At 37.4% G+C, this 27,035-nt stretch overlaps 1 protein-coding gene across 1 annotated transcript; it reads right to left on the bottom strand.

Moving 5' to 3' along the window:
- Positions 1-706: 706 nt before the first annotated feature.
- On the bottom strand, positions 707-14,123 carry LOC104585997 (glycosyltransferase-like At2g41451). Its single transcript, XM_010243071.3, has 11 exons — positions 13,565-14,123; positions 12,344-12,493; positions 12,170-12,222; positions 11,336-11,444; positions 11,073-11,207; positions 10,871-10,915; positions 5,934-6,121; positions 3,740-3,881; positions 1,929-1,975; positions 1,498-1,585; positions 707-1,306 (listed from the first exon to the last, which is right to left on the bottom strand). The coding sequence occupies exons 1-11, from the start codon at positions 13,901-13,903 to the stop codon at positions 1,025-1,027; spliced, it is 1,578 nt and encodes a 525-aa protein (XP_010241373.1). The 5' UTR covers positions 13,904-14,123; the 3' UTR covers positions 707-1,024.
- Positions 14,124-27,035: the final 12,912 nt, after the last annotated feature.

The following is a 27,035-nucleotide window of genomic DNA, read 5'->3' as shown; positions in this document are numbered from 1 at the left end:
AAGCGAAAAAAACACACTGGGTAAAGTACTATGCCTTTTTGTAATTTTTCAAGTAAGCAGATAAATAGAGATGCTATTTACCTTTCTCATTCCCTTGAATAAATTTATGGAATTAGAAAATTGATCCCAAAATTTGGCATCCTTGATCTCCTGATCAAGTCAAACTAGATTTTGATGATTACGGCTATGGAAATAAAACAGGTACTGGGTACATGCCCTGGGATCAGTGTGTTATTTTTACATATCCATTGCACCCGATTGTGTATGTAGGAAGAGTGGGAATGGACTTGATCTATTTCTAATATGGAAGAGTAGCTCCATCATTTTGTACTTAACATTACTTAATTTTTATTAAGTGAATTAGAGATGGATAGAGGTAGACCTTGTCTTAACTTCAAACTCTTTCCCTTCCATGTTTATTTATTATAGTTAATAAGCTTCATGCTGAATGCTTGTTTAATTCTTGAGAACATTGTTGCTCATCATTTTAAAAGACAATAACAAGTTTATGGTGAACTTGCACGCACGTGCCCCACCACTAGTGTGTGTGTATATATATATATATATATATATATATGTAAACTGGTTCAAAGTATCAATATATGGTGTTAGTTTTTGAGGTTTCTGATACAGAAAATATCTGAAGAAACAAAGGTAAAATGGCAAAAACTTGTATACATTCTAGAAGAGGCAAAACTTCTTGTAGTTCACAAAAAATGGTAATATATTAATGAAAGAACAGTCAATATCTGAAGAATCAACGGTAAAACAGAACCCTTTTGAACTTTTATATACATAACCATCAGAAACAGGAAAGTAAACCTGAAATGGTAATCTCTAACTCTATTGACTAAACCTGAAATGTACACCAGCGCTTGGGTAATGATCGGGAAGATCCCATGAAACCAAACATTAACTGCCAACTTGCCTGATTCTTGCCTTCACCCAAAATGAGACCTCTGAAGTTTATAATTTTCAGACCTGTCATCTGAAAAAGAAGAACAAGAAGCACTCGTAAGCAGATTTATAATGTTTGCATGTGGAGATCATCCATGCCTGGGGGAGGCAATGGTGGAACTGCTGCTGCAAATGAAGTAGTTTCTGCAATCCCCAAGGCCTTCCTTGCAGTTGCCTGGGATTCTCTACCACCACCAATCTTTCGTGATGAAATTGTTTCAGATCCCATGGTTCTAGAAGAGTTATTGCTCTCAATGGATGATAAGAACTTGACTTTTGAGAGAGTTGTATTAGCAGATGCTATCACAGAGCTGAAAACACCAGATTCCCTCAAACCTTGAATGATAGCCTGTACGTGAGTGTGACAACAAGGAATCAGAAATACAAGACAAGCATACCATACAGTAACGTCCATTGGTATACACTTTGAGGAGAAAACAGAAAGAGCAGAACAAATAATATGGGAGTGAAAGAGCTAAAAATGATAAAATTACTTGGTATTACTCTTTTTCCTCAAAAGGTTTCAGTGACCAAGCTTACCATGGGAGCATATATGCGTGTCAATATGCCTTTCCTGAGAAGTTTCATGTTCAGTGTCTTGTCAGTCCATACAACATGCTCGCGGTACCTAAGTAAGAGCAAGAATTTGATGAAAAAAAAAAGTAAGAGCAAGATTATTCAGAAAAAAAACCACAACCAAAATACAGATACAAAACTAAAGAAGATGTGGTTAGTTTCTTTGCATTTTCCAAGCATTAGGTTTTCATGCACCCATAGCCATTAAAATGCTATCAGTATTGTATGTTTATGATTTAAACATATGAAAATACTCATACTGTGGATTTCCCAATTATATAAAGTTCCCATTTAAAACAAATCAATAGTTGCAAAATATTTTCTTGTTAAGAACTACAATTATAAAAAAGAAGAATGAGAAACAAGGACAAGTATAATACAAGTTAGAGTATTACCATTGAAGCATTTCCTCCTCTGTTGCTGTTGAGGCAATTATGAACGCCTGCATTAACAGAAGCAACAAGGTCAATGATATGTAGAGACCAAATAGATTGCCCTAGTAAAAAATGTTACTAGTTAGAAGTGATCATGATGGGTTACAAGAGAAGAGTTTTGAGGGCATGCTACTTTTGGTTCATTGGATCGTGGTTAGGGAAGATGACCAGCTCAATCAAGCCTCATATATGTTTACTGGAAAAGAAAAATGTAACCAAAACCATAATGAAAAACCAAAACCTAGACCTGCTCAATTAAAGTCAAACATGTGGGATCATTTGCAGGATTGCATTATCTCTTTTTAGGCTTGTTATCTTTTTCGATTTAGAGGATATACAGAGCTTTGAGGGATGTTGTGACAAATGGAATAGTCTAACAAAATGTTTTAAAAACCGACCCGGAGGCTGAACCGTTTTTGCCTCTGGGTCGCGGGTCACTGGTTCAACCAACCAGGTCGAATGGTTTAAAACGTGCCACATCATCACACACACACATATTATATGTATATATATGTGTATAAATATATATTTTAGCAATAAATAATGTATAAATATGTTTTAGATATGTTATATGTATTATTTTATATTTAATTTATGTTTTTTAATTCATTTTTTAATTTTTTTATTTATTAAAATTGCAATTCGAAGCCAAAAAAGGGGTTTTTTTTGCGAAAATAGCGGGGCAAGCGCCTACGATGCCTTGAGACGCATAGATCTCGAAAAGTTACTCAAAAAAAATCACCCCAATCAAACATCGGAGTGCAAAGTTGTGGCCTTCAAAAGTTTGGATGCATCGAATATGCAACCCGTGACCCGGTCACCGGGTCGAACGGTTCTTGACCAAGTCAATGGTTTTTGACCGTCTGGCGAATCTTGACTGAACCAGACCCAGAATCTTGGTCGGTTGATGGTTCAAACAATTTGACCGACCGGGTCGACAACGGGTTGAAAACATTGGTCTAACATGTAGAATGGTAACTTCTATAGGAAATGTTAGAGACAAATGAAAGGGAAAATATGACCCCCTCCCCCAAATGCTGTAAGATACCATTATCCCCACATTTTTTTGAACTAAATATACCCCCGTCCCCAAGTGGTATACAATTTCCAGAGTAAAGGTAGTTCAGTAAGTTCATATAGCTATTTTCTAGAATCCCCTTTCAAGAAATGTGTACCTATTTTATTTCTTCATAATCTGCCTTCAGCACAACATCCCTAACCGTGTCTTAAATACTAGACTAGTTGATGACCCCATGATGAGTAGAGGAACTATATGAATGTTTTTTGTCTAGGACACCCTATCCACGTGGTAAGTCTTGAAAATTTTATACCAGGATTTTTATTTGATTTAGGAGACTAATTTAGGTTTGCTTACAAACCCATTTATCTAGAAGATTTGGATCTACACCAATGTAATGCCTTCAAAACGTTTCTTCTAGGTTTTTTATTAAGTTAAGAAACTAATTAGACTTGATTTTTTATTCAAGGATATTAGTTATCCTTCTAATTTGAATTAGAAACAACATGATTTTACCATTTCAAATATATTTTTATTCTGAATTGAAGTTATAAGTGCTTTTTCTGGGCGGCGGCCTAGCCTCGAGTTTCAACAAGTAAACAACTGTTTTTAATTCAGAAACCCATATAAACATGATATAGCCTAACAAATAAAATATTATTTCCATCCTTGTAAATTGTAATCAAAGAAAGACATCGTTTCTTCTAAAATGAAGGCCAAAAAAAATTGAACTGGATGTAATCATTAAACTTACAGCTCTGTCAAATTCCAACATAAAACATCTCTTGACATCCTCCTTTGTAGGCTTGCACCCACACCGATCACGTCTAGAGGTCAGGTCCGAAAATTTGGTGTATGTGTAGTGCAGGACAGCAGCTTCATCCAATTTAATCTCACTACCAAATGACAAGAGAAATCAATCGCATCCCATGTGTCACCAATAAAAAACAAAAGATGCTAATACATAACTAAGAAAGCTTAATTTACATATGGTATAAAAGGATAGACTTGGAGATTTTCAGATAAGTATTAACAGATTGAATTATCAGAGAGTATTTCAACATTTCAAGATACAGGCATCTAAGAGGTGACAGTAACTAGATGAATAGGATCAGGAGATTCTGTGAAGTCGAAGTTTTTACTCCTATATCTAAGGGCTAAAGTTGATAGCCACCACTGGATTTTGAGAACTTTTCCATTGAGTGGGACCTTTGGTTTGTCTTGCAATGATTGAGAAAAGGTGTCAAAATCAAAGCTTGGGGATTCATGCAGCACTTTGAACTTTTAAGAAAAAGGTCACAAAGATTAATTCATGTGTTGTAAAACCAAGTGCCACTGCTAAATGCCTCCTTTTTTGGGTGGGGTGGGGGGTATTTCCTAGCAATGTCACAGCAAGAAGAATATTGGATGTTACTATTTTTATATATCTCTCTGTCTCCAACTGTTATTGGTGCTAGTTTCCTTTTGGTGATTCGATGATTTCTTTTACCATTAGAAGAAAACTCGAATTCATTCAAGAGAAAACTCCCTGCTACCCATACAAGACTGGTTAGAGAGGGGGAAATATGATGCAATCCATGTCAGCTACAAGAATTTAAACAGAACGGAAAAAAAAAAAATCACACGTCCAACCCACCCAGGTTTCCCCATTGAAGACAATCCTTAATTACCCCTACTTTAGCTAAAGCATCAGCCAAAGCATGGCTTTTAAAACCGACCCAGTGACCGAACCGGTCAGGGGTCGGTTACTGGTTTGAATGGTCCGACCGTTTGAACCGAACATTTGGCCCGTTCTGACAATAAAATAAAAATAAATAAATAACGGTCCCGTTCAGCGGTTCACTGACCAAAATCAACGGTTTTGGGAGGAAATCCGGTTTTGGGGGAAAACGGAACCGGTCACCTGACCGGTTCCTGGTTTTTCCAGTCCAATCGTCCGATCCAGTCCGGTTTTGAAAACCATGAGCCAAAGTGTTAGCAGACCATGGCACCTACTTGAACGGGCAGTTCAATTGATTGCCTAAAGTTGTGCTTGTCTAACCAATGGCCTATAAACCCAAGTAATGTCCTCAGCAGCATGCATTCAAGCAATAACTGTTTGACAATCTCCATCCACATCTATATCCTTCCAGGCTTTCCACCCCGGCAGAAAGATTAACTTTAGTCCTTGAACAATTGAACCAGATCTAGGATTTCAGCTTTTAGGGAGATGTCCTAACCAATTGAACTTGAGAAACAGAGGGAAATATTGCTCTTTCTATCTCTTACAACCCCTCCTGTTTCCGATTCCCCTACATTGCCTAGGCTGCACCCATCAAAATTGAGTTTTAACCTTCCTGATTCAGGTTCTACCCATTCTACATGTCTCTTCTGACTTATGGATTGATTTCCTGCAACAATCTGCCATTCTCTCAACAGTTCATCCATAGTGGCACCTCTGAATTCTCCACGTGCCAAGGCTTAGTCCCCAACTCTTATCTTGATGATATCTATCAAAGCACCTACCTCCATTCCCCTATCTTCAAAAATTCTGGCATTTCTGTCTCCCCATAATGCTGCCCTTGTACACTTCATAATATCTTTTTCCTCTTCCTGTGAGAGGTAATAAAAGTAGCAGAGAAAAGCTCCTTAATGAATAAAGGAGCTGTCTAGCTACCTCCCAAGAGTAGAAGAAAGGAGCCTTTTGTTGATTTGATAATCCCTCTTGGACAATCACCTTTTTTGCTGCAATTGTACCACTTTTATAATAAGACTTGGAAAAGAAATGTTTACCTTGAGGAATAGCTAAATCAATTAACTTCTGCATTCCTGAGAATAATTATGTAAAAAAGGAGTAAATAATATATAGAAGCTAATATAATATATGATTTTGAATAACCCTAAGGATACCATCACAAACTACATATAAATAGAGGCACGCATAAAATCATAAGACAGAACTAACATACTTTGGGGTCTTCATATAGTTGTGCCATCTGTGGGCCCCATTAGGCCGTAGATGATTTTGAACCCGAGCAGCTGATTTCCCGTTTCCATAAGTCAAAAAGTAGTTTGGGTTTCCACGGGTTGCTTCTTTATACATTCCAAAGTATGTGTCCTTAGGAAGATGATCATAGTTTTTCTTGAACAATGAAACCTGTTAACAAACATAAAATGTGTCACAGGTTTTACACATGCTATCAGTCAAAAATGTCAAAACAAACAAGCAATGAAGGAGCACTGAGAAAACAGCCAACATCTTTTTTCTTCTTTTTTTTTTCCTCTCTTAACCTGATTTTTAACTAAATCACCAATACAGGTTACTCAGTTCGCTGGATGTGTCTGACCCTGGGCTGCTTTTAAGAGCGTGCAGTATACAATGGACAGGGGAAGCAAATAGATTTGTATACACATTGAACTCTTATGGTAATACCTAGGTTTTCGGTTTTCCATGAAGCAGATATGGGCCATATGGCCAAGTCCAACCAATCCATCAGATAGTGGACTTCTACGATTGGCCAAATGAGTGGCCATCTCATCTACTGCAACCCCCTATTGTTCATCCCAAGGACATTGCCAAGGTGAATTTGTTGCTTCTGCAAGTGAAAGACAGATGATGTAGTAGTTGAACATGGTAAACATCTGGCAGAAATTATAAAGAAAAGCAAATGTCTAAAGAGTCTTTTTTGTTGAAGCAGATTTTCCTTGGGCTAATTCTCCAAGAGGGGTGGAGTGTTTGAAGACATGAATTTCTTGGTTCTGTCACCTCAGGTTCCATATGTATAACCATAGTTGTCAAGGCGATGCCTAGGCGACAAGGCGCCCTTGGAGGCTCGCCTCGCCCAGTCGCCTGGCAGTTTTGTGAACCGGGTTATAAAATACTTTTAGATTTTTAATTTTTTGACATTATAATTATAAAATAGACATTATTAAACTACAATATTCATTTTGTGTTTATTTACTAATTTATTTTTATTATTTTCTTATTTTGTTAGGGTTTAATCAATGCAAACATTGCTAACTGCTGTATTGAACCCATGGTTCACAGTATCAATACACCTCTATGTATTGGCAGAGGTGTATCGGTACTTATAACGATACTCTCCCTATTCTTTTATTTCTTTGGTTTGCAATTTCATTTTTAAATATATATATATATATTATTTAAAAAAAATGGGTCCCCAAAAACACCTGTAAACAGGTATCGGGACCCCAAAGATACAATATAATACACCCGATACGGGGCATATCGTATCGAAAATTTGATCCTTGATTGAACCCTCAAAAATTTCAAAACCTGAACCTATAAGCAAGGGAAGAACTTAAAATTGTCTAATCAACACATTTTCTTCTTCCAAGTCTTCTTCTTCTTCTTCCACCTTTTCTTTCTTCTTTCCTATAACAAAAGTAGGGGTTCAGCCCCTATATTTTTTGAATTTTCTTTACTTTGTTCTTTTTCTTCTCATAACATGTTGATTTTCTAGACTTAAACATGAAATTTATAACAAAAGTAGGCCTTTCATAGGAACATGAAATTTTCTGGACAAGGCGCCCCCTATCGCCTAGCCTCGCCTTGGTGCCTTGAAAACTATGTGTATAACTGTGTTGCAACTTAGAATAGCAGCCAATTATTTGCATCAAAACAGATGGCAAGGCCAATTTATACAAGAAATTGATTTTAGATACATAAAGTCCAAGTGACTAGAAAGTTAGAAAGACCCATCAGGAGACATGGATAGTTGATCACCACAACTTTAAAGGATCTTGGAAGTTCCTTTCACTAACTTTCCAACTTTTTGTATATTAAAAGATTCAGTCTTCCTCTACCCAAGGAGTGTTGCAGGGGAGACTGCATTAGCAAATTCAAGCCCTACTGGATTTACCTCCAATGCCTACTTATAGATCTTGGATATGTGTGGTTGTTCCTAATATTACCTCCAATGCCTTAGTTGCCCAGGATTTCCCATACGGCATCCATCATTATTCAGTTTTAGCTCTCCCATGGCTGGTGGCATCCAGTCCATAGGGATGACATGCTTTGTGATGAAGAGGCTGGCATTTCTTTCCAGATCTTAAAGAAGTCGTCATTGCTGAAGCCTCATCACATGGCTTAACTGAATGAGCTAGTCTGTGTCTTCACTAGTAAAACAGTGGAAGACAGAGAAGAGAAGGTGGAGATAGGGCTGCTCACGGGTTGGTTCAGTTTGGTAATTTGGTTTTAGTTTGCCAACTTAACTGAAACTTTTGGGTTGACTTTGAGACCAAGCAAAACCAACCGACATGAGGTAAAAACCGACTTCAATTTTCAATTTTGATTGATATCAGTTTATTTGGTTTGAATTAAACCAAACTTAAATCATTGTTGGTAGCCATTGCCTTTTATATGTTAGGTTTGAATTAAATGCATTTAACCAGAGTTGCATGTTGGATGTTCTGAAATGCGTATTTTACCCCAAGAAATGTTATCTTTGACAAACAATGTGCCTTCCAATAAGAAGATTGGGGCCCGCCATATGGAAAAATAATTAAAAAACAATTGAAAAATAGATTGATAGAACTAATTAAGAATAGATTTTTTTGATTACCATGTGTTCATCTTTCGGGAGAGATAAGAGAGTTTATCTCTCCCTTCTCTTCTATGTACCATTCTATCTTGTTTAATGAATTTAATGAATGCAATTTCTGTTATTGATAAAAAAATAGATTTTTTATGCCAATTAAGAATAGATAGAGAGCTCTTTTATGGGAAACTGGAACTGACTTGATGTTGAGAGAACACATGGTAATCAAATAGAATAATAATAACAACAACAACAACAAGAATAATAATAATAATAATAATAATAGTAATAATAATAACAATAATAATATATAATAATAAAAAACTGACTATTGGTTGAGAGGGACTGACCTGGCATTGATTTTTATGGGAAACTGGGAGATGACAGAGAGATATGAGTGAGTGGGCCAGCAAAATTCAAATAACAAAAGAAAAGACTGACTGTTCTGACACCTGACACATACAAAGAAAACTGCATAAAGAGCAAAAGAGGAATGGGTTAGATGCTAGGTTGGGTTCAAAATTTTTCTAAACCGAAACCGAGCAATTATCTTTGAAAACTGACCAAATCAGGTTGAACCAGATCGGTTTGGTCGGTTTTTACCATTCTGTGAACAGCCTTAGGTGAAGAGAGAAGAGAGAGATTAGAGAACGAAAAGATTGGGCTGGCGGTTCCCTCTTCTTTATTTATAATAGGATGACAAAATAAAAATAGATAAATTACAGTAGTACCCCTGGTGGCACAATCTAATAACAAATAACATAAAAGCAGCATAGAAAAGCACTCTCACAGCTCACTAACAGCATTACCAGTAAACTAACAACACTCTGTTTTCCAATCAAGTCAAGAACACTCTCCAAGGATCTTTCTTTGTCATTAAAGATTCTTGTGTTTCTTTCCTCCAAATGGAACATGAAATTGCTATTTCCATGCTCCTCCACAATATTGAAAAGCTACTGCACTTCCTAGGGTTGATACCACCTAGCACCATTCAAGTAGAAAAGGTGTGCCTAAGCACAAGAGACAAAATGATAGGAAATTATTAAGTGAAAAGAGGTCTCAGACCTTGATTACACAGAGCACAGCTACTGTGGAGGACCTTATATTTCAAATGGATAATTTTAACAAAAGGCCCTAATTTTTGTAGGGGTTTGGGACCCTTACGTATTGCATTTACCAGAAACACAGATAGGAGATTACCAGGGGTTGTACTTGAAGAAGGGAAGCACACGAGAATGAACCACTCAGGTCAAAGAACCTAACTGTTGTCATTACCCAACAAGTTCAAGAAAACACCTTCCAAAGAATAATGAAGTTCAATCATATCTCATTTAGTTCTCAATCCTGTATGCCCCTTATGAATCCAAAATTCCAAGAGTTTCTAACATCTGACTCAACAAAAAATATGAAAAGGATTGTTTTGCATGGACAAAAACTACAGGATAGAGTGTGCCTCTTTTCAGGAACAATCACCCCATAAGAGATTCCCAGAACTTATCCTATCACCACTTCCTGAGGTACTGGACCCAAGATCATAGTCAAGCAGACAGGGATCTAAAGGTATCTCAGAGGTATAAAGCACCCACCGCCACCCCCATATTAGCAGGTTCGTAATACCAGCCTCCCACTACTATATCACTCTACCAAACTTACCTCTCATCCTTAATTCCCTACCTTTTTATATGGAAAATAAAATGTCTACATGTGTATAATATTAAGATCACTAAACAGGTCACAAGGCATACTTGATCAAAATGAATACTTCTGCCCAGTCATGACCAACTCCATGCAATATATATATATATATATATATATATATACATACATATATATATTAAAGTCAAGGAAATTGGTTACTCTAAAGTTGTTTGTTACCCACTGCCAGAATGCACAAATGATACATAAGTTTGCCAATCTACTAACAGAAACAAACATAATGATGACACCTCAGATCAAAAAACCTTGGATGACGCATCTTGGATATAGCAGAATCAGCATTTTCTGTTTCATACTTCAGCAATGCTATTTTTAGTCTTTAGCAAAGAAATCTGTGTTCTTCATTCAAGTGGTTATATAACCAAAGTATCATCACATCCATGCTAATAGTTCATTTCTGATACGTGCCTAACAGTTTTTAATGTCCATTTACTAATCATCATAGCATATGCACATAAGTGTCTGTTGACTGTTGTTTGTGGTCATACAAGCACAAAAAAATGAAAAACATCTAATATGCATAAGGTTTCAAACAAGTTCATCTCAAAACCAAGTACAAACCTCAGTAGTTAAATTAATAACAAGGAATTATACTAAACAGCAAAGAGAAAGAAAAGATGAAGTTTTACCTCACTGAAAGGTTCCTTAATATCCTCACGTTCAACACTACTCTCCTGCAACAGTAATGAAACAATTATTCAATACTAGAAACAAACCCTCATTTACTAAATAATAATTTTTGAAAATTATTAAATTAATAATACTGAAATTACTTTTTATCATTTAATAGATAAAATGATAGTGTACAAAAAGAAAAGTTGTTTCACTCACATAATTTGGAAAGATAACCATATCAACATTCCCAGGCACATCCAAGAGTAATTGCCTCAATGAGTACTCCCGAGAACTTGCTGGATGTATTAATTCATCGGTGTCAAGATGGATAACCCAATCCATTCCAGCATCCTATGATTGAGTAGATAGGACATATGATGCTTTTATCATCATCATAATTATAAGAATAAGAAACAGCTCGTTTACCAACAAAGAACAAAGGTTACAATATGTAAGAGACAAGTTAGGCTCATCAATACCCTTGCCATGACAATACCCATCTCCATATTAAGAGACTGCTTCACAAAGAGTTCATAATTGCATGGCTTGTAGAAGAAGCTTGACAACCAAGTCTCATTCCAGATTCGGCTAGAGAACCCAAAAAAGAAAAGGAAACATAAAAGAGAAATCAAATCAAGGACACCTCATTACAAAGACAGGAGTTCATGATAACAAATAGATAAAGAAGTGTCACAAATGCCAAATGGATAAAACATTATTCATTAGATTGAAATGGCTTTTATTGCAATAGACATAATGTCGTACAGACAAAAAATAAGCTGAAGAATAACTAAAGGAGCAGGATTTTGGCAAAAAGAATCCAATCAAACCAACTATGTAATTGGAAATCATTCGGCATTTTATGCATAATTCTGTCCTTGTCCTTACTTGCTTAAGCTATTTACAGGGTGCAATTTTAACCTCTCCTAGATTGAAGGAATTGTTTATAGGATTCATTATGATCTTGCCCTCTAAATCCCCAGAAAAAGTGTTGGTATCACTAGTTGCTTGTTTTATTAGCAGCATAATCAGTAATATTTTATAAGATTAGTTTTGCTATTTTTGGATAAATATCATTTGGATTATCTTTCTGAAAAATGTGCCTGCAGAGTGAAGTTCTATCTAGATGTCCATATTAGTGACCAACAATTTAGTTATTTCTCTTCCAATCAAAGCTATTCTTCTGCTTAAAAGAAAATATTGAATGCCAACATAAAGACTGAAAAAAAAAATACTTTGAACTTAGCTATATAGATTAAAGAAAAAAACAAAACAAAACAAGACCCAAAGAACTAAGCAAGAAATTAACTAACCTTTTAGCCTGTTGTTCCTCTAGTTCTCTCGTTCTGTATATTACTTTGACTCCCTAAGTTACAAACATAGAACATATAAGAAAATTCTTAACCAATTGGAAGAACACATTGCGCACCTATCAAAAAAGGAATTCTTAACAAAATGGAGGACGAGGGAGGTGGCATATAACTTACAGAAATGGATTCCAGGACTGCAGAAACATTAGGAGATGCAGCTTTTCCTTCAACAAATAAGAAGAAAGTTGAAACGCCAATAACCTTATGATAAAAAATCCATGGCAGGATCTGCTCTAGGCCAGCCGAAGTGCTTGTAGTAATACATATCTGCATATTTGCAGCAATAATGTGCATGGAATGTCAAAAATTTATTCAAACACTCAAAAACAAACAAACGTACACATTTATCAAACACAGTACTATATGCTAAGCAGAAATCTTGAGCTCCTAAACATGAACTGGAATTTTTTTTTCTTTGATGAGTACTGAAATTCATGAAATGCAACTGATGTCTCTTAAAGGGAGGGGGAGGGGGAGGAGGAGGAGAAAAACTAGCAATTAGTTCTAGTATTATACTAAACAAAAACCGGTTAAAAGAAAAAAAAAAAAAAAACAAGTATGGAAAAAGATGAAGAAACACCTTTGATTTTAATTATCGTGTATTTATTATTTATATACATCAGAAAAGCTAAATGATTAATGGACTATGAGAACATCCACTCTATGACCAATTTTTGAATGAAGAATTAGCCTAAAATCCCAAACCAATGTAATGTATGTCTTTATGTACACATATAATGTAATATTCTATACATCAGTGCATCTGACCATTAAAACTGCATACGAGTAACATTTGAAATAAAAAGAAAAAGAAAAGTAAAATTAGAAACAAACGATATATGCCCTCCAAAACCAATATTGATGCAATCGTAATCTTATTTTAAGAATATAAACTGTTCATTTAGGAAGACAACTTCTCGTATCTAATCAAGAATTTCCAAGTTTACAACATACGACCTTTAAAATCAAAACTGTTTCTATGATCACAGGATAAACTGTAAAGGGGGCAAAAGAGAGAACATCTCTAATACATTCAATCAGGATAAAATGACCTAAACAGCAAAAATATGCAAAACCATAATCTTAACAAATTTCTCCAAGTCATTTACATTTCTATCAAACATCACAATGCATGTCTAAGCAGTAAAAATCTTCTAGGAAATAAATGAGTTACTTGATTCCAAGGAGTCACCGCAGCATTTTCAAATCACCCAGATCAGTAAACTCATTTCTGAACAGGACCCAGATCATCGATTGTCAGTCTTTCCCAACAAAGATCGGCCCAACACAACCCCAGAAACTCAACGAAAACAAATAAAAGGCAGGTTATGATCTCACCTTTGGCCTCAGATCAGCTTCATAATTGAACTTCCACCCACGATAATAAGGAAATGAAAGCGAGGAGCTCCGACCCAGAAGCTCAGCACAATCGGACGACGATGCTGAAGACAATGAGTGAGCAGGATTCGTAGGAGCAGAACTCACCATACCAGGGAATTGGTGGTTCTCGGGGGACCAACGCGTCATTGGTTCGTTGACACCGCCTCGCCATTGAAGAACGAAGGCGAAGGCCGCGAGGGATAATGGTAGAACTGTGAGGACAAAGAGAAGCCTGGAAGCAAGGTTCTGGTTAGACGAAGAAGCAGACGCTCTGAGAGAGGTGTATGGACCAGCCATGAGAAACAGAGAGAGGGGAAGGGGGAAGGACAAGGAGAGAAACAGACGCTGTTATGGTAAAATGGTAAATATAATCAAGGAACAATGATTCAATGAACGTGTTGTCTTTAGGCTTATAAGTACGTTATCTCAATTCTCATGGCCGTTTCGCACAGGAAGGAAAACAGGAATCGCCCCCTGAGTCCCTGACCGTGTACTGGATGTCTGGATTCTGGTCTCTGGAATCACCATTGACCATTGTTTGGGACCTTTGGATTTCGCCACTCATCCCAACCCCAACGGGTAGTGCTGTTCATGGCTCGGGTCTACCCGATGGATTCGAACTAACCGAACCGATTATAACATGATTTTGTCCCAATTAATAATTGGGTTGGTTCCCGTCATTGCCTGTCCCAAATCGATTATTTTATTAAACATATATAATATTTTTTAATTTTTTTTATAATTTTATTATGCTTTATATTTGGAATAATAAATAAGATAATAACTTAATTTTTTTCTAAAATTGCATTATCAAATTTTAAATTGTAAATATTATTTAAATAAGCAAACATAGTTTTCAGTACAATCAAGCCTATCACTATTAACTGGGATGGTTCTTGAGTATGTGATTTTGTCTCAATTAATATTCAGTTCGGGACTGGTTCTACTACCAAGACCCAACTCTAACTAGGGCAGTTCATAAGAAGGCCCAACCTGATCAAATCGACCAACCCGAATCGATCCAATCCGAGTCGGTTGGGTTTTCATCAACACGGGTCGATTTTGGGTTGTGTAAATTCCTAAACCGATGATTCGGGTCGGTTTTGGTTTTCATACAAGAAAATCAAAACCGAACCGACTTAGTTCCTAGTTCAAACACGAAGTTTCAAAGCCCATTAGGCCACCTAGTTTTTGAATGGTTGCAAGAAACTTTGGATTAGTGAATAGTAATTAATGAACAAATTTTGTGATTAACTTTTCATTTAAATTTTATCATAGGAGATGGCTGAAATGATGTTCAATTTATGACTGTTTTTAAAATTAGCAAGATTTTATCACAGGGATGAACTTAGAACCGAAACCGACCCAAACCGACCCAACCCGACTCAACCGACTAGGTCGGTTTTGCTTAACACTGGGTCGGTTTCGGTTTCTATGTCAAGTAACCCAATCAAGTCGAGTCGATTGGAAAAACCACAGTAAACCGACCCACCCCGACCCATGAACAGCCCTAACTCTGACCCTTACCCCATTTTAGGTCATTCCTACATATGGACAAATATCATCCTTGTTCATCAAAGTTTTGGGTTTTCCCAAAGCCTACCCTAGATGCGACTTGTGAGCATCGGAATTTGAGGCCAAGATGGGTTTGGAATTTGGATCAACCCTTGGACTGGTGGTAGGGCTGTTAACAAATAATGCCATGTCGATCAAACTGCTCCGACTCAATCTGATTTGGTGAGTTTTGGGTTGTGAAGAGGGATAAATAGATAGTTCAATTCGGTTTCAGTTTTTATATGTAAAAATCGAACTGAACTGAATCGAGTTAATTAGTTTCTAATTTCTAATCTTTCTCAGATTAGATAATCCTTATTCTAGCTTCTTCTTTCTAATTAGTTAGTTTTTAATATTAAGAATAATTAAACAGTAGTTAAATGGGAATTACTTTTTATCTTTAAGATTGTTTTCCTTTTTTAAATAGAAAATTTTAATGCCAAACCGACAATCAATTTGATTTCAGTTTAACCTTTAAATTTCCCGACCAAATCAGATCAATTGAAAAAAATAATATATATATATATATATTAAATGAACCCAACCCGAGCCATGAACAGCGCTAGCAGGTGGGGTGGGAGTCGTCTGCCATTGGATCAGATGTGGGTCCCCAGGGATGTCGGTTGTTGGATTCTTAAGAGATAAGGAACATACCCTATTAAAAACCGTATGGGTCACTTGTTCAAGCTGAAGGAAATTCAGAGCCCACTTGGAAAAGGTGTTTGCAGAATGGCAGTGTGTGCCAGCAAGGGTTATTGGTGGTGGGTTGTTTTCTTGTGAATTTTTGAAAAGCTAAACGTCGTATATCGCTGTGTTTGTTCTATTTTCTTTTTAAAAAATATATATATAAATACATGGCAAATGAAGTCAACATATATATATATATATATATATATATCTGGTCCTACAACATCTTCAGGTGTAAAATGCTGCAGTAAGGTTGGTAATTGAACCATTGAAGCTGAACATCTAGGAATACATAAACCCTTTTATATTTTTGTCTTAATGTTATTATTTATATTATCAATCATCATCATCTAAGTCTTATCCCAATTATATCATAATTTAACTATATGAATTCAATTCTGTATTGGTCATGTCCTTCAATTATGGGTGCCATATATTGATGGTCTCTTATGTTTTAATATTGTATATATCTAAGAATGTTATATCACATTCATGCATATAATGAACGATCCATATATTACTTACAAATTGTGTAATTAATTAGATGTAAGGGTGTGGTGGGGATAGATGGGTCATTTAGCCATATTTCCAACTTGAGTTAACATCACCTCTCAACCACTCTTACAAAGTGTGCAGTGGGGATAGGTGGGGTCATTTTTTAAGGTACCACCAGTGTTCAAATCCTTGGTGTCTTTGGTTAACATAACCTCCCAACAAACTATTGATAAGGATTTGGTGGGAATAGGTGGGGTCATTTGGCCATCTTTCCTACTTGGCCTTTTTAGGAACCCTTTCCTCCATATTATTTACAAAGAAACTTAAATTACAGGGTGGGTTTCAATGAAATGTTGTCATTTATTATATAATTAAGAAAATGACATATTAATCGCATCTTATTTGTATTTTTGTGAAGTTTATTCCTAGATTTGTCTAGTTTGGACTAGGTTTTGGTTGGGTCTCACATTTGCCAAAGTCCAGCCTGAGCTGCAATCTTAGTTGAAGGAACATTCTAGTGACCCATTATATATTTATTAAAGGCTTTCTTTTAAGAAAAATGAAAGAGACCAATATTGTTATGACACATTTTAGACAGACAATGATTCCAAACATTCATTGATAAACCTAAGTCTAAGTCTCAAATGATTAATGTATATTCATATATGCAACATGTATTTTATTATTTTATGTGAAGTGTAAACTACCAAAGTATGTTAGGAAATGTTTTTTTTTTTTGGTAAAATGTTAAGGAAATGTTGGGAAATGGTAAAAGAAATAAAATATAACTTAGTTATTTAACTCAAGAATTATTATTAATCTCAATGTTCAATTAATTATTTTAATTTTTTTTATTTCTGATTGATATGATATCTATATTTATATCTTTATCTTTATCTATACTACTATAAAAATCGCGAATGAGTCCTGAGATTTCTAGATTTTTTTTCTTGACTAAAATACTTCTCATTTTGAATTTGTACACTTTTTGGGGGCAAAATTGTAATTTGAATACCACTATTCAGTTAATTCAATTCTCTCTCATTAAATCTCCTATTTAAGGTATTAATTCCTATTGCTTTATAGAATTTTTTCAACTAAAATACCCCTCATTTTGAATTTGAATATTCTTCATTTTTGGGGCAAAAAGTATAATTTCAATACTAGAATTCAGTTCATTCAATTCTCTCTCATTAAATCTCATATTTAAGGCATTAACTCCTATTCTAACATTGAATCCTATATTTAAGGTATTTTTATTTTTTATCATTAAATTTCATTAATCAAGTCAATAAATAATGATTTTTATAGTATAAAAATCTATATTTTTTAAATCAACCCACAAATAAAAATCATTTAATTTTTTCATCTAGTTAGTGGGTAAGTAGTTCAACCATCTTGGCCAAATAGGTAAACCCATGATGCCATAATTAAATAATAAAAATTAAAAATACATAAATATACAAAAAACATAAAAAATAAAGAATTTATAGAAAATTTTGGGCACATCACTATTATTGTATATCATCATATTAAACACAAGTATAATATTTTTTTTTGTAAGTTAGAACTTTATTAAAAGAGAAAAAAAATGAATATACAATAGAAATGCCCAAATAGTGTAGGCAAAAACCTGGGCCATACAATGGCAAGCACAAAATAAATATGATAAATACAAAAGATTTTACTAATGATGAAAATAGAATATAAAATTTAAAATCAATCAAAAATGAAACCATTTTCTATCTAGGTGGAAGGTCAATGGTTCAACCATTTGGGTCAAACTAGTCGACCCATAGTGTCATAATTAAAAAATAATTCTTTTTTAAATAAATAAATACAAAAATTAAGAAAAAAAACAAAAAAAATAATATAACAAATATGGGAACATGTCTAATATTATATATTGGCATATTAAAAAACTAAGTGTGATAAATAAGAATTGTTTTATTAATGATAGAAGTGAAATATAAAAATTAGAAAAATTGGTGTCTAATTTGTAACCCCACTAACTAGGTCAAATGGTTTAATTTGGTCACCATGTTGCTAACCATGTAAGTGATTTGGTGGTAAATGGACTCATAATCATTGTCTGGTGATGGATTTACCTATTTTACTAGTCGATTTGACCAGGGGATAAAACAAATCTTCACAAAATCAATTGCAATTGCATTTCCCTCCCAACTAAACAAGTTAACTTGTGATGCCATAAAATAAATAATGAAAATATAAAATATAAAAAATTATAAAATTTATTAAAAAAATTGAACTTGTCTTTAATATTATATATATTCTTAATATCTATGATGGAAAAATGTATGATATCAAAAGAGTTTTAACAGATCATACCCCCTGCCCCATGAATTTTAATGAATACCACTTGATTGGTGGCATGAAGGAACCTAAGAGTAGTTCCAAAGGGGATAAATGAGAGAAAGTAAATTAAGATAGTTTGGTCATGTGCATGCAAAACCATATATAATATCTATTAAAAAAATGGTGAATTTAATGTTAAAGGAGCAGGAGAGAGAGACAAATTGAAAACCTACGTGGAATAATAAAAAATTATATAAGTATCCATAACTTAATGATGGATATAGCATTGAATAGAATTGAATGGTGAAAGAAGATTACATAATTGATTCCATATAGTTCGGGCAAGGCTCTTAAATGATGATGATGATGATGATGATGATAACCACCTAATTGATTATCACTTTTATGATGTTAGTTACACCATGGTTTGATTTGATATCTTTATTATATGACCTCTTATAAGAACATTTAAATTGTATCATCATTATCAATATCATCACATGCAATACATGTGCACATTTATTAGTTAGTAAGAAAAAGAACCAAGCATGACAACATAACTTTTTATGATTCCAGATCCCATGAATTAGGTTTAATGAGTAATAATTCTACACTGTCATGATATGATTGTTTTCTTGAATTAGATTTAATGCAGCCAAATAATCTATGTCAGGGGATAACTTTGGCTATTGGAGGCTAACAGCCTATGCTGTTGAGAGAGTTTATGGTCTGAACATGTTCACTCATTTACGCCCATGTCTATCTTTTTGGTCAAAGGAAATAGGAGGCAATTACTCTTTTACCCCACTCTCATGGTAACATGGCATTTCCATGAATGTACTCAACAGCATAGGCTGATGGCTCCCAACAGCCAAAGTTTTTCGTACAGGCAGAGAAAGCAAACCGACCTAAAGCCGGTATGAGATCCATTACTCCCATGTCTATTGATCACATTTGCTTATTGAGCTCATCAACTTGTCTTCATTCCATCTCCTAAATTGACTTGACCACTGAAGACTCCACCTTCAAGATTCAGCATGGGGCCTCTAAAGTCCATCTATGGGTGTTTGGTTCCGTTTACATTTATTGAGTAAATGTTTTGTATTTATGTGGCTGTAAAACCGAGAAACGCAATTAATGAAAATGTTTATGACACATAAGTGCCATTAGGCACCACATCAGCAAAGTGCCAATAAACGCCTACCCGTTTCAGGAAGCTCCAAAACGAAGCTTTCTAAAACAGGAGAAGTGCACATAAATCGATCGATTCATACAAAAAGAATTAATGAAACCTTTGCTGATGGGGCACTTATGTTGCAGCGTTTACTCAATAAGCGTAAACGGAACCAAAGATATACTCTTGTCCCAGCATCAGGCATCAACAAATCCATATTTGTAAGTGTCATGTTGTAGGGTAACTTAATGAATTTACTCATTTACCCATTTTAAGTCGAAAAGACATTAAAACTAATTAATGCACTTCAATTCTCTGTTTTGCCTTTGAGTATGGGGGACTACTACTAAATTTAATATTTTAGCTGTAGTTTATTAAGTTGAAACACTTCAATAAAATTTAGTATCTGTTAAACTTACAATTAAACTTATCATTTTGATTTGTTAATTATTTTGGCAATAAACTTATTACTTTTAAGTGTGCATGTTTAAAAACTTCTCTTATTTTAGTGTTCTACACTTGCACCTTATATATACAGTAAGATGTATTTTATGATTTTGATCTTGCTATGCCTCTCTCTTTGTTGTGCAAAAGGGAAAAACTATAATCCCACATTAGCTAAGAAATCAAGTTTTCATGGGCTGATAAAATAGTGTGGGATGGTTTTATGTTGGACTAGTGGTGATATAATTTGGGTTGGGAGATCTACCAAGTGGTTGCATAGATTTAGGTATAATAACTCTTTAATTCAGTTGAAGTAAGAAGGTTTAAAGTGTTCCAAAATCTGGCCTCTCTGGTGAGGTGCAGAAATTGTTATCTATTAGGGATATCATATCCATTTTGCTTGTTCAGTTCTTCCCATTATTCTTCTCTTGGAGGCCTCTCTACTGGTGAAGTGCACAATTTGTCTCCTTGACTTGGGATAAGATTCTTATTGTCAAATCTTAGAGTAATTTGTGCAAATAGTTTATGTAAATCTCATGGTTTTCAAGGTAAAATGCACCATAATAAAGCAATTCTTCTTATCATTATCTGTTAACAGGGAAATAAGAAAATTAAATAAATGGATCATTTTATTTGGGTAAATAAAGGTTATGACTTATGACCATAAAATAAACTAGGGAAATCCATGATGCGGGAAAGATATAGTACTGGAAGAGTTTTGACCAATCAAAACTCACTCATGAATTTTGATAAATAACATCTGATTGACTACCATGTTTATGATTCTAATTGACTGGTCAGATGTTTTTCAGATATCATATGTTTTCTATATCATAGTCGAACCCAATAAATTAAAAAATAAAATTTCAAAAAATTGTTCTAATATTAAAAAATATAAGACTTTCGGGAATACCAAGAGTGTACAAACAACAATAACTTAAGAGATGACAACATAAAAAAGAATAGGAATTTGGGGAATGCCAGGAGTTTACAAACAACAATAATGAAAAAACTTGAGCAATGCCTAATACATAGCTAAAATGTTTGATATTGTCATTTGGATGACCATTTCAAAGAAAAGTATTAGAGAGCTCCAACGGCAAATAGCAAAGCGACTAGATCTCAATGGCATTGAAGATGTATAAAGAAAGAATAGAGAGTCTGAAGTATTTGTTGATGCAGATGGGTGAAATCTGGGAAAAAGGTCAATTTACATGATGTTGGAATTCATGACAAGATAGTTGAAACATGATGGTCTTGGCAACTAGATTTAAATATGAATGCATGTGAAGATATGGAAATAGCTAGATGGAGAAATCAAGGTGGTGTCATTGTGGAGGAAGCCGTCAACCATCCATGACACCGAGGTGGTGAGGCATAAGTCTCAAAGTGTGTATCAATATCTATCTATATCTATACTACTTTGAAAAGTATGAATGGCCTTAAGAATATTTCTGAAATCTTTTGAGGACAAATTTACCCCCTTTATATTTAAATTTATTGATAAAAATGAGGGCAAATAGGATAATTGGATATTGATATTAAATGAGTTGAAAATAGGTCATTTCAATACATTCAATTCCTTCTCATTAAATCCAACATTTAAGTTATTAGCTTGCATTCATGTTCATTGAATCATATATTGAAGTCATTTTTGTTTCTTCTCAAATTCTCATCATTAAGTTCTATTAATTAAATTCATACTTAATAAATTAATAATTCCAATAACATAAAAGCTTATACTTTTAAAATCTACCTAGAAAAAATAGTATTTTCATCTAAGTGGTGGTAAGAAATTAAACCATTTTCAATTAAATGGGTCAATCCATGTTGCCATGATTACATGATAAAATTCAAAAATGGATAAAATAAAAAAAATAGAAATTAAAAAAATTGGAAACATTTTTAACATACATATTAAACAATAATAAGTATGATAGATAAAAAAATATTTTTATTAATGATGGAAATTGATGCGGCACGATCCGGGCACTCCTATCTGGCTGTTGACTGGCTCCTTGCTGGTAACGGATGACACCTGAGAAGATGAAGGTGAAGGATTCCCGGGGGATTTACCCAGTGAAAATACTCCGAAGCTTAAGTTAGAACGTTGAGGAAGAAGAAAAGAGTATAAAAGGCTAAGAGTGTAGGTCACGCTAGATCACTATGTCTCGAGATTAGCTTGTGAGCAAGTAAGAGTTCAAGTTCAGATCTAATTTGAGAGAGTTATCCACTTCGATAAAAGGGCTTTTATAGGGGCGTTCTTGTCAAATAGGGCGTAACCGCCACTGGGCTCCTGCCGCAGTCGTTACCTTCCAGGGCTGCGCAGGTGATCGTTACAATGTACTACCCGCTTGGATGAGTGACACATTTTAAAGGGACAGGCACACCACCATCTGTCGAGAGACGTAGGTGCAGACTGTCAAATGGGCAGGGACTGCGCCGTCAATCGAGAGACGTGGTGCAGTCTGATGAGTACGGTCTTGTCAGATAGAAGCTTCCTGAGAGCGTCGCGAGCTACCCTGTCGCGTAGCGAGCTACTTTGTAGCAAGCTCTTATGAGTATTTCGAGGTGACCCTCATCAAGGTTGGTCTTTGGGGCAGTTCTTGTTGGAGCGAGTTGGTTTCCCTACTTCGCGAACTGAAATAGTCTTGAACTATTCCCTTCTTCTCGGTAGCTCGGGGGACCTGGAGCTCGTGTTGTAGCGAGCTCCCCCTATAGCGAGCTATGACGTAGCGAGCTGCTCTACAGGCTCGTTAGTTAGCTGTGGTCAGGCCATGACGCTGAGCTGTTGCTCGTGCTGAGTCAGATCCACATGTCATCATCTCAGTATGTTGGGTCAAATCATCCTCCATCAATTGCCCCCCACTCCTCGGGTTAAGAGTGCTGCCTTAGCGTGAGGAGTTCATGAAGTGTGACGGGTGGATTTGACCGAAATTCAAACTTGATTGACTACTCATATTAAATGCACGCGCGGGAATCATGGGATTTCTGACTTTTCGAATACCAAAAACGTGTTGAAGCGGCTCTTAACTCCAGATGTCGTGCAGCCACCATTACCTCAATCATGGGAGATGTGCAGCCAGTCACATTTCGGTTTCAGAAGGCGTGCGGTCGGCTTGACTACGAACCGTCAGATCTGCCTTAATCTGGGCCGTTGATTCAGGGGCGTAGTGGCTATAAATAGGAGGGCCCCCTAGGCCTCATTTCCTTTCATGCCATCTTGTTGTCTTCGGATTCTAAGGTCGCGCATCTTTCTAACCTACTCGAGATCTTCCGTTCACTTCGTTTCGTCTTTTCCGATGAGTCTCAATCACTGTCAATCATGTCTGGGTATCCGTACCATACTTATTACCGGGATGGTAACTAGGACGACAAAGCTCCCTCAGGCTGAGGGAGCTTAGGAGCAGGTTCCGGAGGCTCGAGAGACCTCTGGTGGTGTGGCCTCTACTTCTCGGGGGAGGCAGCCTGACACCTTCGGTCCTTCTTCTATGACGGCGGAGAGACTCAGGTCTCTAATCCGCTATTTTCACCTTCCTGGGGACCTCGTATACAGTCTCCCCACTGGTAACTTTCCTTGGGAGCATGGTCCCGATGAGATAGTTATTTACCAGGAACAAATCAAGGCTGGCCTGCGTCTTTCCCTGCACCCCCTTATAGTGGAGGTGCTAAACCACTTTAATGTTACCATCGATCAGCTTCATCCCAACGCTATCCGGAACATGGTTGGGACCATTTTTTTGTGTTATGATTACTGCCTCCCCTTGAACCTTGACATTTTTGCTTCTATTATTTGTATTAAAAATGCCGCTCCTGGAGTTCCCGTGTGGAAGCAGGATTATTTTGTGGTCCGTAACCCCGAGGGGTGGCCCTTCCCAACTTCTTGGAGGGGCGCCATCCAGGACCTCGGGGCCGAGCTGGACCCTGAAACTCGGAAAACGATGTTGTCCTGGGCATCGGTAGGCTTCCTCTATTCGGACTACTTGACCAAGGAGAAGCTCGCACAAACCAGTTTGAGCCCGGGCAGGTTGCCTTTTTAGGTCATGTAGTGCCTTGTAACAATATTGTGTATACATACATTTTGTTTCTTATCGAACTAATATCTTGTGGATTTTTTGGCAGCCATCATGTCTGGTGTTGACGCGCGCTGCCTCCTCTCAAGCAACTAGAAGCTCAAAGTGAGGAGATCGCGTCCTGACCGGACTCCCACCTCTAGGGGTACTGAGTTCGGGTCTACAGAGCCAGACTTCACTTCCCCGCTGCCTAAAGTTCCGCTGCCTCCATCTGAAGGAGGTGCGGGCGGAGTTGGTCTCGAGGAGGGCGAGCTCCCGCAGCAAGGGGTGATTCCTCCTAGTCCTTCTCAGTCGTTTCCCTACCCGCGGCTCCCAGTGGGGAACTGGGAGGGTATTAATGACTATGTAGTGGCAAGGTGGAAGAGCCGAAGGGCGATCTGCCATGAGGAGATCGCTAAGTGGGGGGAGATGGAGCCCGGGGATCTCGCCGCACTCGCCTCCGCTCACTGTATGGTGGCAAGTGGTCCTTCCCCTCTCCTTGTTTTTGCTTCCTTATGCTGCCATTTGACCTTAGTTTCCTGTTGGTAGGTGAACTCCACCATCCACGCCATGACCCTCCAGACGAACATCCACTCCAGCAATGCTCACAACCCGAGGGTCATCGTTCAAAAGCTCCAAGGCGAGCTCGACCGGACCCGGGATGAGCTCCATCACAATCGTAAGGGGAGCAAGTCCCAGGAGCAGCTCGTCCGGGACCAAGAGGCACAGATCGCCAGGCTTTCCGAGGAGAGTGCGCGCTATAGGGAGGAGTTGTCGAGGGTGGCCGCGGAGAGGGAGCTCCTTCGTCAACAGGTTCGGGACTTGGAGTCCACTCTTCTGGACCGAACTCGGAACTTCGACAACATGGTGGAGGCCGAGCGGGAGAGGGCAGTCTGAGACTTCAAGGACTCCCAGGAGTATCATGACCTCCAAGTGGAGTATGGCTTGAGCTCGTACCGCTCCGGATTCAAGCTCTGCTGCTGGTTGGTCCGAAAGAAATTTTCTGGGCTCAACCTTGACTGCATCACCATGAAGGGCCTGTCTCCCAAGACGGCGGACCAGGCGGAGGAGGAAGAGCCTGACTCCCTAGAGGATGAGGACGAGGTGGAGGAGGACCCCTGAGGCTCACGGTGTTCGTTTTCTGCTCTAATTTATGGTGGCTCCCGGGTGCCATAAACCCGATCTTGAAAAGATCTTGTTGGGCGGTTGTGCCCTTTTTACCTACCGTTAAACTTCCTCGAGCTGTTTAGCTTGGTTTTTTTTTGTAATAGTAATGAAATTTCTTTTTCTTCAAAGTATAGCGTGCTCCCTGTATTTTTGGCTAAAACAATCTCATCACCCCAGCTATTAGAGCTATGTACCTAAAGTAGGACTTTTCGGTAGTCGTTATCCTGAGCTATCCCTTAACGTTCAAGGCATCTCTATGGTATACCCCGAAGTGATTACCATGTAAGCCCGAACTATGCGCTTGTTGGTGATTCCTTAGTTCAACCAACGTACTGAGACGAGCTATGCTTCGTAAGGTTTAAACCCGAGCTGCTTACGCCTCTGATATTTCATACTCTGCCTTCGCCACTGAAGTGGCTAATTCTTTCTTGATGTCGAGATCTTAGTTAGCTCGGTTTTTTAGCCCTTAAGCTGAGAGGGTGATTTATAGTCTGCCCTTGAAGTTTGCCCATGCCATGGAGGCGACTAGGTCTTATTGCGCCGAGGTCGTGTTAGCTCGGCATTCTGGCCCTTAGGCCTTGAGAGTGACTCATGGTCTACTCAATAGTTACAGGTAATATTGTCTTAAGTTGACAATATCCCATGCCCGAGGTACTTGTTTCCTTTCAAGGGTTTCGAGCTCATATGTTCCTTCCCCGAGCACCCGTTTCACTCGGTAGGGTCCTTCCCAATTCGGTCCGAGCTTGCCAGCACCGGGCTCAGGTACCATAACTTTACAAAGGACAAGGTCACCGACGCGGAGGTTCCGCTTCTTGACCCTGGCATTATAGTACCGAGCTACTCTTTGCTGGTAGGCTGCGGTCCTGATATAGGCGAGGTCCCTTACTTCGTCGAGTAGGTCGAGGTTGGTACGGAGCTCGTCTTCATTTGCCTTGTCATCGTATGCTTCTAGTCGTAGTGACGAAACCTCGATCTCAGCTCGGATGACTGCCTCGGTGCCGTAGGTGAGGTTGAAGGGAGTCTCTCCTGTGGTGGTCTTTTCTGTGGTTCGGTAAGCCCATAGAACACTAGGTAGCTCGTCCGTCCATAGTCCTTTAGCTCAGTCTAACCATGCCTTCAGTCCACGGAGTATAGCTCTGTTCGTGACTTCTGCTTGGCCATTTGCTTGAGGGTGCACGACCGAAGTGAAGTTCTGTTGGATTCCCATGTCTTGGCACCAGTTCTGGAATTTGATGTCCTCGAACTGCTTTCCGTTATCAGAGATTAATACCCGAGGTAACCCAAAGCGGCACACTATGTTATTTCAAAAGAAGTTCTGAACGTTTCGGGCTGTGATTGTTATAAGAGGTTCAATTTCTACCCACTTGGTGAAATAATCCACTGCTACCACTAGAAATTTCCTCTGGCCTGTTGCTGGTGGAAACGGTCCAAATATATCGATGCCCCTTTACGTGAAAGGCCACGGGCTAGTGAGATACTTGAGATCGGCAGCAGGCTGATGGTGGATGTTGGCATGTCTCTGGAACTTGTCACACTTTCT

This window comes from Nelumbo nucifera, chromosome 1 (genome assembly GCF_055504915.1).
Source record: "Nelumbo nucifera cultivar China Antique chromosome 1, China Antique-T2T, whole genome shotgun sequence".
NCBI classification, from domain to species: domain Eukaryota; kingdom Viridiplantae; phylum Streptophyta; class Magnoliopsida; order Proteales; family Nelumbonaceae; genus Nelumbo; species Nelumbo nucifera.
This window is presented reverse-complemented; position numbering and strand designations above follow the sequence as displayed.